The following is a 13,418-nucleotide window of genomic DNA, read 5'->3' as shown; positions in this document are numbered from 1 at the left end:
GTTGGGATGAAGAGTCATTTTCTTACTATAGACTAGACTGTGCACGCTCCTGCTTGCTGTACTGTTTTGACAATGATTCATTAACCAATAATAAGGCCCCAATTGGAATCATTAGACATCAATGTCTTTCCTGGGCCGACATTTTATTTTCTCCCTCAACATTGTTTTTTCTTGACTTCAGTTTCTGGCTGACTCCCAAGACACTCCTTATGATACAAAACAATATCCTGAAGACAGCTGTTATTAAATTCAGATACTTGTAGCCAAGCTCTCGCTAAGCGTATCTGTTAGAAATTTGAGATGGACAAAAACGTGTCATAAATAAGAGACGTGGGTTAAAGGCCGTTTATTTGTACCAGCTTATTGAAATCAGGCACTATGACTTTCACTGTCATATCTAACATCTGGTCTATCATCATATCATTTAAGCTGACATTTCTCTGCTTTACAATAGGCAGACTGTTTTTACTTCTGAGTAACTGTAACAGAAATGCTATAAAATCAGCCACTGGTTCTTTTGGGTCTGTAAAAGGTCAATACTGTCATGAGAACAATTTACTTTAAAGGAGCCAAAAGGTGTTTGTAACTCAACGTTTTTGCAAAATCTTTGCCTTATCATGGTGGCTTAGTGACATTCTGTTAAACCTTATTGTGAGTTATGTTGGAGCTGAATGAAGGCCCATTTTCATCCCTTCTGTGATTTCAACACACACTTCCACCAAATACATTTCTCTAGTCAGTCATTTTAGATGCTATGTGGCACTTTCAATATTTGTGTACAAAGAATTTTGATGTTTGTGACTCTTATGTACTGGATGGTAAAGACTTGGGAGCAAGAATCCTGTGAAGTATTGTTTGACATCAACTGAATCAGCTAATCTTCTTTAGCTGAGCTATGTGGGTTCTTGATAGAATATGTGAAATTGCTTCAAGGATTTAGCAATGCTTAGGTGAAAGGAGAAATGGCTATGAAAAGTTTTTAAAAATGTTCCTGGGAAACTAAGTTTGTTTCTTTTATTGACCAACATCTATGTTTGTATTGTTTTAGGTGTTTTTTACAACTTTATCAATGTATGAAATCGTCTTTGGAGGTAGGAAGTTGCCAGATCGTACCAGGGTGGGTTGGGGGTTGGGGAGCTTCAGAGAGGTTGTGGAAAAATGGAATTGCAAAATACTGGAATTTTTTTCCCAGTAAGCTTTTTGAAGCCCACTTGTACACTTTTTGAAAAGTTATGTAGTAATGAGTATTTCTAAAGATTGGACTCAGTGGTAGATATTCAGGTCCAACAATGAAGTTCATAATAACTGGATGCTCTTTGCCTCACCCAGAGCAGCCTCTTTCAACAAGCATGTACTGTCCTTGGGGTTGAAAGCCCGGGGGGTTTTAGATCTGTTACTCTATAAATAGGGGGGACTGATCTATCACATATGCTTTCTTGACTCGTCACCTTTTTCTGAAAAAATGGACAGTTTGAGCAAGTGCACTCTTTCCAAGCTCTAAATTCTTTAAGACATGCAAATAGAAATAGAATATTAAAAAAAAAAAGGTTACCCAAAGCCCTTTAAATATGAAAACAGGGTGATGCTTCTGCATGCATTATTTTATTTCCCAGGCTAAGTTCAAATTTAAGGCCGTTTAGGGGAAAAATAAAATGAATGGGAGTTCCTCATCCCACCTCAGGCTGATAGAAACATCTCCACTGGTGTTGACTTTGAAGGCTCCTCTTCTTTAGTAAAGAGATTGTAGGAGCAGTTTGAGCTGTGACTTTCTGGAACTAACTCCTCAGAGCAGTTTTTCAAATACCATTGACGTATGCTTTTAATTATTTTTAGATATTTGTTATCTTTCCAGACTCTCAACTTTCACTACTTTCAGTTTTAAAAGAAAGCCACGTAAAAGCAGCGTTTATATGACATCACGGTATATGTAAAAGGCATGGAACAGCGGAGTCAGTCTCTAGGTCGTTCCTTAGGTTCAAGAGAAACACAAGTAGATTTGTTTATTTCTAGGTAATTCATGGTTTTCCTTTTGCTAAGGAAGAATACAGTGAGTTTAAGAAATCAAAATGTCCAACATAAACCAAAAGGCTTTATTCTCTGGTTCTTACTCAGTCCCAATTTGAATTGATTTGAAAATAAATAATTACAAATTGCTTTCTCTCTAGAAAGTAGTAATATGATACCATATAAAAGGGCCCCATGTTTTAAATCTTGCATAAAGCAAACGTAGAGTGCAGTTTGCCAGACAGGTTGGATGGACTCTCTCTCCTCCATGACCATTCCAGGGGTGTGTTTGGTCTTCCACAGAAGCCATCTAGACGATGTGAAGGACTTTGAAAGCGGCCACAGTCTGTTTTTCTCTTTCATGTCTGCTCTGGAGCATTTCCAACAGCGGGATTTCAGGGAAATGTTCTTCCTTTCCAGTATAGACTGGATTTTTTATTTCTTTTGATGCTCGATCAGTCAAATTTAACGATTTGGGTTTGGGGATGGTCTTAGCATATTCCAAAGCCTAAAAGCATAAAGGTAAAATTTTATTTGAAATGAGAAATGAGCCTGGGATTTCTTAAATTAAGTCTCATCTTAGGAAATGCTTATTTATAATATAAATGGAGATTACTGCTACAATTACTTACCTAAGCTATGGATGGAAATAGAGATCAAATGAAAAATGCAAATAGTGTAATGTTTAAACAAAATAAACAAAATAAACTAGCTATAAACAATATGCTGTGGGGAAAAAAAAGTTGAAGAATTGTACATACTGTTGTATGCTTGGGATATTCATAAAACTGAGTTTCCTTCAAGCGTTTAGAAATAGATGGTCTAATACATTTTAATATTTAGTTTTTGCCAGTCTTATTCAAACCAAACTTCTATTAAAGAGACAGCAAGAGGTTGGTTTTTTTTCCCCCATCCAAAAAGGACTTGTTACATACAGCTTGCAGCCAGAGACATTGCTGTGGTTGATATAAAATTGAGTCTCCATTATATCAATTATTCTTGTTCCTAGGCTCATAGAACTCGAGAAATTATCAGGGTTTGAAATTGCTTTTTTCTTATCTTTCGAATAGCTATAGAAACTTACATGCTGACAAAAGACAATCCTTCTCGCTCTCTCTGTCTGTGTGTGAGAACAGTTGTGAAACAGTAAGATATGAGATGACCAAATAATATTTCAAAATCAACCCAAATCAGTTTTGTCATCCAGTAAGAGTTTCTTGACTGCCGAAATATGGTGGGACAGTATATTTAGATCCTGGAAGGAGGACAACCTCTAAAACATAAAAAAACAACAACTATACTTCCCTAGTGTATGTAAGCAGTTTATAGATGATAACTTTGTTGATTATAAATTTGTTGCCTTGACTTTCTTCATGACAAAATCATGGACTTGGAGGAAAAGAAAAAGTGGTATATGAAAACACAATCAAGTGGATTGAGGTCATCAAGTTCTGCGGAAGAAAGGCAATAAATAGAAAATACGGTGGTCTCTGAAAGAGCACATGAAGTACAAATTCCTAAAAGCACCAAATGATCACTTGTCCCTCAAGCAAAGGGTCCCACGTCCTCACTGGGATTGGACAGATTGATTGACTCAGAGGTGGTACTACACTGCTCTGTGGCTCCATCAGATATATTTTATTAACATAACAACTTGTAGTTGGATGTCATCCAAGAGAGGGAATATTCTGTATTTTATGAAATCACTTTTCTTAAACAGAAGCTAGTTGGCTCTGAACTGACTCCAGCTCCTAAGGAGCCCCATGCATATCAGAGCAGAGCTGTGCTCCATGGGGTTTTCAGTGGCTGATATTTTAAAAGTAGACCATCAGGCCTTTTATTTCTGTGATTTGGACTGCCAACCTTTTGGTTAACAGCCGAGTGTGTTGCCTATTTGTACTACCCAGGGATGCTTTCTTGGAATGAACTCGAAAGAACTTTTCTTTTGACATGTTGTTAAGTGCCATCGAGTCGGTTCTGACTGATAGTGACCCTGTATAGGATTCCCAAGGAATGGCTGGTGGGTTTGAACTGTTGATCAGTGGATGTCAGTCTAGTGCTTATCCTACAGCTCATTGATTTCCTCAAAAACGTATATAATGATAGAGAATAAAATTGGTAGTTAATCAGGATTGCTCATGTTTTCTCAGAAATCACTTTACTGTTTATCTTTTATGGTTGACAAATTTAGAAGACTATACTTGGAAGAAAACACACGTAGGATTAAAAACAATGTACTTCAGTATAAGGAGTCCTGGTGTTAATGCGCCAGACTGCAAAGCCGTTTGAACTGCAAGGTTGGTGGTTCAAGCTCACCAGCTGCTCTTTGGAAACCTTATACAGGGTCGCTATGGGTCGGAACTGACTCGATGGCACTTAACAACAACAACAACTTCAGAATAAAATGGCTACTCTTACAGCATCACTGTTCATGCCCCTATGACACTATGACACCAGTATCTGTGAGTGATGTATAGCTGCAGGAATCTGTCACGTTAAAGAAATGTGGGGAATTTATTTTGCTATAATATAACAGAAGTTTCCTTTTCTGTTAATTCTGATTGAAAAGAGAATCATACTGGCTACCTTTTAGCCAAAACAAGAGCCAGGCCTATAAAGTGAGACCAGTAACATTCTGAGGAACATACTCCTCAGAACAATCAACCATGGGGAGCAGTTGCCCAAAAACAAAGCTCAGAAGGCAGGAAGGGGCAGTAATGAAGGACAATGGAAAGCAAGAATCCCAGGGAAGAAGTGTGAAGAGTGTTGCTACATTGAAGCAATTGCGACTGTTGTCACAAAACAAAATGTTCATAAAGTGTTGAATGGAAAACTAATTTGCCATATGCTTTCTGTAGATTTTCACCCAAATCACAATAAAAATAAAAAAAAAAAAACCAAAAAAACAAGAAATACAGGCCGTTCCTGGATTACAAATGTCCAATGAACAGATAACTCATACTCATCCTTTGTTAGTGATATTAAGTGCTGTCGAATGGGTTCCAACTCATAGCGACTCTGCTGTTTAGGGTTTCCAAGGATCAGCTGGTAGGTTTGAAGAGTCCACCTTGGGGTTCAGTGCTTATCCTACAATGCTACACCAGCCCTCACTTTGAAACAATAACTTTTCATCACAATCCACCGTCCTTTGCTGCACGTGTACCTTTTATATCATCATAAATAAAACTTTTGAGCTTTTTCTTGCACGAAAGTAAGGTTAAGTCAGAACCATATGCACCTGTTCCTGACTTACATACAAATTCAACCTAAAGACACACTGAGGAATGGGTCTCATTCATAACCCAGGAATACCTTTATACCTTTATGGGAATTTCTTACCTTCTGCCGAGGGACGACAGATTTCATCTCAGTTTTTGCTGTTTGAGGTTTTGAAAGAATGGACAGCGTCTTCATGTTGTAGTCCTTAACTTGTTTTGCATATTCCTTTTGCTGTATTAATTTTTGCATCTGTTTGGAGAAATAAAAGTAGGATGAACCAGAGGTCTTGCTAGAACTCTCTGCTATTTAAAGTGACCCTCAGTGAGTCAGGAGTAGTCTATCAGCAGCACAGGAGAAGGGTGTTTGCAGTGAAATGGTTAAGTGAATGTTTCTCCTAGTAACAGTCTCTCTCTGAGGAGGAGCAGCCCTGAATAGCACACCACTCGGTGTTCCCTTAATAGTGGCTAAATCACATTCAGCCCCTTCTTTGTTGCATTTACCCAATTTATTTTCATTTTTGCTTCCTACTTTGAACTATACTCTCTTTTTATGCCTTGAGTGCAACTGCAGTTAAAACACATTAAATGAAGATCTTCTTTCAGTGAAGGGATGAGAATAAAGTGATGCACTTTTCAGGGGTTGGGAAACTCTTATCCTGAGTGTCTTCTCTGCAGCCACTCTTCACAATTATCAAGATAACTCCATCGGGAAAGACCAACAACCACATAATCTACACGTCTCTTTTCTAGTGCACGTGTCCCACTTTTCTGCTCAGACCTTCCAAACCAAGAGGTGGATACAAAAAAAATGGCCAGGTATTTTTATTTTGTGGAAAAAGGTGTGTTCAGGTCTTTGGCCAGGTATTTTTATTTTGTGGAAAAAGGTGTGTTCAGGTCTCTATTACCAAAACTATTTCAGAGAGGTCTCTACTCAGAGAGAGGCATTTGAATTAGGACTTGGCATTGAGGGCCATCTTTACAGAGTCTTGCTAAAAGGCAGATAGGCAGAGTCCAAGGCTGACACCACGTATGCATCACACTCACTTTGTCTCTGATGGACTCAAAGTCGGGTCCCAGGCCTCCAAGCTTCACGTCTCTTTTCTGATAGCCTTTCAGCTTGGAACTCTAAACATACAAGTACAGAGACAGTTTCTTTTAAGTGCTTGTACGTCCTCTCGATTTGCCATAGCCATGAAAGAAAGAGGGAAGAAGCAAAATGACGAACGGGAAGACTTTGTTGGGAGTGTGAAGGCAAATCACCAAAATGCTTCCATTTCAGTGGGTTTGTTTGTTAAGTGCCGTTGAGTCGGTTATGATGCACAGCAACCCTGTATAGGGCTTCCGTGGAGTGGCTGGTGAGTTTGAACCTCCGACCTTGTAGTTCAAAGTGACCTTGAGGTTGAGTGCTTATCCTATTATGGTGCCACACTCTTTGGTGGCTTGTAGCCGGTTTGCTCACAAGTTTTAACTTTTCTACTTCTGCAATAAAAAACATCTGAACTCCTGAAAATGATAAATAAAAGATTTCAAGCTAGCAAAGTACCATTTTAGTAGTAATATTCTTTTAATGTGACACATACATTGCCTGCCTTTTTGCCACTGTTGCTGTAACTCTTTCGTTCAGTGTTGTACAGTTCGCTAAACCAAATGTTTCCCCTGGAAGAGGCAATCTACGTTAATTAAGCAAGCGCATCACTTCAAAAGGAGTGTGTTTTGCTGCTATCATGTCCATTAGCTACAGTATCGGATGGAAGCGAAGAAGGTGGCAACTTCTAAAATTTTATTATCGACAGTTGGAAAAAAAAAATCATTTAAAAGGGAAAAAAACCCAACTATTTATAATCCATGTACAATGTACATGTACTTGGCAAACCCTGCTGTGAAGCATGCATTTTGTTCAGGCATAAAGAAGTTGATATGATTCATGAGTTATTGCTAAGTGCCATCGAGTTGATTCTGACTCATAGCGACCCAGTGTAGAGCTCATTAGTATTATACATTGAAAAGGACAAAGTAACAGAGTGAGGCAGTTGAATTATTACATTATGGCACTTGAGCACAGTAACAGGAGGCAAAATTACGAATACTCTCCTGACCTTAGGGCAGATGAAGAAATTCTCCAAACTGCTGTTTTCAACATTAAAACTAAAGTTCAGATTTGCCACTTGTAGTTTCTTATGGAGAAAACCAATCCTTTTCCCCCCCAGTTTGTGAATTAATTTGATTTCCTTCCTTGGAAAGGGTAGGAAAGACAATGCAAAAGGCTTGATGGCAGTAATTATCTTGGGCACATCCACATTGGTGCTTATGAGGGAGAAAGAAAAGCCCTCTTGATGAGGCAGCTGCTCCGACCAGCTGTGATAATCCATCTCATCTAGACGTTAATGATGAGGTATAGTAGAAATCTTTGTATAGTTTAAAAACTTTTGATTATTAAGTCCTAAGATATACAATATATCTAATACACCTTTTTCTACTCGAATTTGGCAGAGATATTGTAGAGACTTACAAAACAAAAAGCATTGATCCTATTAGCTAATGTTTGTAACTCCCTAATCTTAAAAGTGGTCACTATGAGTCAGTTCTGACTTGATGACACCTGACAACAACAATAATCTTAAAAGGAATTTGTGTACCGTATACATTGTACCAACCCTTACAAGAATGGGTTTTACTCGCAGTGGCACACTGACAAGTTGTTAAGTGCGGTGGAGTTGGCTTCAACCTATAGTGACCCTGTATAAAGATTTCGAACTGACCTTGTAGTTCAAACTGACCTTGTAGTCCAATGCATTATCCTGCAGCGCCACACCAGGACTCTAAGACTTGATGAGGGACCTCCCAGATATTAGTTTCTCTTTCATCAGTTCCTACTATAGGGCTCCAAAGCCAAATCCTCGTTCCCCAGACTCCCAGCACTGAGCCCAAGCCCAAGAGGAAGTCTGGTGGAAGTTTGAATTTAGGCTGGCATGACCCCCTTCCCCTGCCCTCTTTCTTGCCTCAAATGTGGATGTGATGGACAGAGCTGGAGCTTGCAGCAGCAATCATGCAGCCAAGAGAAAGAAGCATAAGGTGATCAGACGTAAACATTGGTGCTGTTATTTTGAGCTGTGAAACCATGGGCTACTGTGGACTAAATGCATGTGAGACGGCCCAGTCCCCCTCCCTGGTAATTCTGGAGTCACTTTCCACAGCCATTCTGTTACTTGTAGCAGAAGGCACTTTTCCTAATGTCTCTGTGCTTCAGTGTCAGAATTCAGACGGACCCAAACCACGTGTCATGTAGGCAGCATTTCTACATGACACAGGCGAAACACGCTAAAGAGACTTTGTTTAGCTAGAATGCTAAACATTTGCAATCAAAACACATTTAGTGTGTCTAATTCTGAAAAGTGAGAGGACATTCTTTTTTAAGGAAGCTTTTGGCCTAAAACCATTTGAAACAATTAATAGACTTAAAGTATACAGAAAAAATATTGTTGACTGAAGGGTGTTTGAAAATAATACATCTACTATAATAAAATCAAAGTCATTGTTCAACAAAACCACATAAATACCTGCTCCCAGGCCTTTAGAGCTATCTGCTCAGTTTTACAAAACTGTTCATACTTATGTCATGTTTTTCACTAAACGTAACACCACACTTTTATTTCCCCATTACTAAATGCTTTTTAAAAACAGTGATTTCAGGCATAACATTCAATTGTCTAGTTACACTTGAATTATTTAAGATGTTCCAGGAATGAAGGAACCTTGTTGGTGGGCAATCTGATTTTTCTTTTTCCAGATAAATTTTTCCACAGAAATGGAACTGCTGACCAAAATGATTAACTTAGGGGAAAGCTGTCAGTTGATACTTCCCCTAGAAATGTCTAAGAATGCTCTTTTACCCAAATCTCAATTTCACACAGGGCATTATCACATTTAAAAACCTTTGCTCCTGGTATGGCGCTGCACTTGAATATAAGATCTGTTTGAACTTTAAGGTTGGCGGTTCAAACTCACCTGTCACTCCTCAGAAACCCTATATCGGATTGTTATGGGTCAGAACCGACTCGACCACATTAAACAACACAACAACAATAATTTAAAATAGGTGAATGGACTTGGATAGCTTATCCTTTACAATTGTAAATTTACACATTCTTCCATGGACCTCATCTGTATCATTGTTTTGCAACCACTAAATTACTATTTAAGATGCTCTTGTAGCATAGTGGTTATAGTCTGACTGCTAACCACAAGGTCAGCAGTTCGAAACTACCAGCTGTTCCACGGGAGAAAGATGAGGCTTCCTGCTCCTGTAAAGACTTACATAGCCTTGGAAACCCTATGCAGGGTCGCTATGAATCATAGCCGACTCCACCACCCACCACCACCCACCACCACCAAATTGGACTTTGAACCACAAGGTGGGAAATTCAAGCCCACCAGCTGCTTCTTGGAAACCCTATACAGGGTCACTATGAGTCGGAATCAATTTGGTGGTACTTAACAACAACAACAACACATTACTATTTGCCAAAGTGAATCAAGAATGAAAAAGGACTTCTGGGGCAAGTTGGCAGAGTAGCCAGACGCACTGAGCAGACCCTCTGAAACAAAGACATGGGAGACCAAGTGAAACCAATACAGATGGTGATCCTGGAGCCCTGCGCTTAGGACAGAGAGGTGGAGTGAGTGCCGAGTGGACGAGATGAGCTTCTTCTGATAGCGACTACAGTGGCCTTTGGAGTCCTGGTGTGGCTCTATGGGTTAATGCGCTGGACTGCAAGGTTGGTTTGAACCACAAGGCTGGCAGTTCAAACTCACTAGCTGCTCCTCTGAAACCCTATATAGGTAGGGTCACTATGGATTGAAACTGCCTCTGTAGCACTTAACAACTTAACAACACTTAACCACTTAACAACACTTAACAACAACAGGCATAGGACACAGCTAGAGGTTGAAGGCAAAGGGGATGCGGTTCTTCCTCTATCTGGCAACCTCCTGGGAGCCAGGGGCATGGTCAGTCTCCATCCTCGATACTTCAAGGACCAATGGTACCCTTCCTCTGCAGCCTGGGGCCAGGCGCCAGGCATGGCACCCCTGCTTCTGGAGTCACATGAACCTGCCCTGAACTTGCTACATACACAGTGAACAGAAAACTGTGTTTGCACTTCCGGTCTCTACCATATCTCTACCGGGAGATGGGTGGTGAATGCCTGAGAATACATGGGGAGACGGTTCCGACTCATAGTGACGCGGCATAGGGTTTCCAAGGCTGTAAATCTTTATGGTAGCAGAAAGCCTCATCTTTCTCCCACCGAATGGCTGGTAGTTTCGAACTGCGGACCTTGAGGTTAGCAGGCTGACTCATAACCACTACGCTACCTACCAGAACTCCTACACCAACAGACAATGATCAATTAAATACAAATATGGTGATACCACTATGTTTTTGAGAAAACAGACAATTTTAGCTTACCCAAAGAAACAAGACAGAGTACCTCAAACCAGTGACCAAAATACAGTCAGAAAATACAATACCAGAAATGGTATCAGAACTACTTGATAAGGAATTCAAATGAATGATATTTAGGTACCTTAAACAGATTGAGAGAAAGATTTAGGAAATCAAGGAGAACACACACACACACAAATACACTTCAGAAGAACTCAGGAAAACACTACAAGAAAAAACTGGCAAATTAAAAATTGGAAGCCATACAAAAACAGCAATGAAAAAGTCAGATTAATACTAAGACTTCAGAAATAGGACATTGAAAGGACAAAGTAGAATTGAATCAATGGAAGGTCAAATTACTGAGCTTGAAGACATACTTCGCAATATTCACCTGCTAAAAGAACAATAATAAAAAAAAAAAAATCCAAAGAAAGCCTAAAATGTATGTGGTACACTATCAAGAGGGATAACTTATGTGTGACTGAAATTACAGAAAAGGAAGAGACAAAAAACAAAACAAAAAACAACAACCCATAGGGTAAATTGTCCAAGAAGTGTTGGAAGAAAACTTCCCTAACATCATGAATGAAGTTAAACCATTTAAGAAGTAAAATGAACTCCAAATAGTATAGCCACCACTCCCCCGCCCCCGAATAAAATCACCAAGACATGTTCTAATCAAACTTTTCAAAACCAAAGATAAAGAATCCTGAGAGCAGTTAAAAAATAACAACAAAAAAGAAACATTACCTATAAAGAAGAACTAATAAGACAAAGCTCTGATTTCTCAGCAAAACCAATGCCGGCAAGAAGACAATGTGATGATGTGTATAAAACTCTAACGGAAAAAAAAAAAAAAAAGGCCAAGCAAGAAATCATCTACTCAGCAAAACTATCTATCAAATATGATGGTGAAATTAGGACATTTCCAAATAAACAGAAAATAAAATAATTTTCCAAAATCAGAACCACCTTACAAAAAAAACTAAAGGAAGTTCTTTGGACAGAACCAACAACAGCAAACAACCTGAGACTAACATACATGACAATATCATCTAGAACTCAAACCAGATATGGAAATATTTAAAGTAAAACAAACGTTGTTGTTGTTGTTAAGTGCCTTGGAGTCGGTTCTGACTCATAGCGACCCTGCACAGTTTCCGAGGCTGTAAATCTTTACAGGAGCAGAAAGCTTCATCTTTCTCCCACCGAATGGCTGGTAGTTTCAAACTGCTGACCTTGCGGTTCACAGCCCGATTTGTAACCACTACGCTACCAGAGCTGAAAATGGGAACCAGATACTAGCTTGCAACAACAACAACAAAAATAAAGTAAAAAGAGGAAATAGTATCATTCCAGAACTTCCAAATGAAGAGAAAATCAAGTAGATTTCAAGAAGAAAAATGAAATAAAAAATGAAACCTAACTGTAACCCTCTAAACTAGACCAGGCCTTACTCTGAGCCTTAGCCCAACCCTTACCCCTAACCTAGTGCCTGCCAGCAACTAACCCTAGTCCTAGTCATAATGCTAACACAAAACAGATTGCTAGACATAGCCATAGTCCTAATGCTAACTCCTTACTCCTACTTCTCATCCCAAGAAATAATTAAATAAAACAAAAAAGAAGGGACCACCCCCAATATCCAAACCACAAATCCAGTTTGTCTACAACTGAAGGGAAAGAAATGGTACCTAAAAATTACATCCTTGCTGTGAAGCAGCTTAACTTCTTAACTTTCAATCATTCGGCTGACTCACAAAAGACACACTGGGAAGCATGAATAATTGTTCATTGCACTCCAGTCACAATCTCAGCTATCACAGAAAAACAGAGGCTGAGGAATGGCCATATGTACTGGTGGGAAGAGAATGGTGTTGCCACAAATGTTGTTGGCCTCTTTACAGCATGAGGTGCTTATAGCCAAGAGACGGTTCTCAAGTGATAGCAAAGGCTCCTAACAGAGTTCATGATGACTGACAGGTGACAAATAATCTGGAGGGTCTAAGTTTGACTTGGGTAATTTTGATCGGTTTTCAATGCTGCAATTTTGGTTGATCTCTTTCTCTTCATCAAAAATCTTTTTTTGGGGGGTGGGATGGGGGCAGCTGTTTTTGAGCTATAGTTCACATACCACAAAATTCACCCATTTGAAGTGCACAATTTTAGTATCACCACTGAGCTGTGTCATAATCAGCACAATCTAACTTTAGAACACTTTTATCATCTCCCCAAAAGAAACTCTAGTCACTAGCAGTCAATCCAAATGCCCCCTTCTTCCTCAAGCCCTGTTGTTGTTGTTAAATGCCATCCAATCAGTACCAACTCATAGTGACCCTTTATAGGGTTTCCAAGGAGAGGTTGGTGGGTTTCAATTGCCTACCTTGTGGTTCACAGTCTAGTGCTAAGCCTACAGTACCACAACAGGAGACCAAGGCAACTGCTAATCTACCTTCTGTCTCCTCCAAAATCTTTTAGAGTAAAATAATTCCCAGAATTTTCTTTGGTTTACCACTCCTTGGCTGTTATGAGACTAAAAGGTCTCAAATAAAACAGTGTCAAAAACAACAACAATTGAATGAATCAATCAATAATGATAGCCCTGCTAAGTCTCCAAATACAGGGAGAACAAATTGGGAAAAATGGCTACCGGGATTTGCTGCAAGAGTCACTGCAGGGGAACAATTGGGCATAAGTGAAAGGGCCGAAGGGGACAGAGATAAGGTAAGATATATACACAACCTTGGAAC

At 39.4% G+C, this 13,418-nt stretch overlaps 1 protein-coding gene across 1 annotated transcript in view; it reads right to left on the bottom strand.

The window, feature by feature from the left end:
- Window positions 1–2,314: 2,314 nt before the first annotated feature.
- The window catches only part of LOC102834347 (chromosome unknown open reading frame, human C11orf63), a 90,825-nt gene continuing 79,721 nt past the window's right edge, over window positions 2,315–13,418 (bottom strand). Inside the window, exons 6-8 of the mRNA XM_006833996.1 lie at window positions 6,267–6,347; window positions 5,344–5,472; window positions 2,315–2,512 (exon numbers count right to left, since the gene is read on the bottom strand). Of these exons, the coding sequence (XP_006834059.1) occupies window positions 2,315–2,512; window positions 5,344–5,472; window positions 6,267–6,347 (408 nt within the window). The remainder of the gene's footprint in view (window positions 2,513–5,343; window positions 5,473–6,266; window positions 6,348–13,418) is intronic.

The sequence above is a fragment of the Chrysochloris asiatica genome, unplaced genomic scaffold, assembly GCF_000296735.1.
Source record: "Chrysochloris asiatica unplaced genomic scaffold, ChrAsi1.0 scaffold00008, whole genome shotgun sequence".
Taxonomy (NCBI): domain Eukaryota; kingdom Metazoa; phylum Chordata; class Mammalia; order Afrosoricida; family Chrysochloridae; genus Chrysochloris; species Chrysochloris asiatica.
Note: the sequence above shows the minus strand (reverse complement) of the source record. Positions and strands in the feature narration are given on the sequence as shown.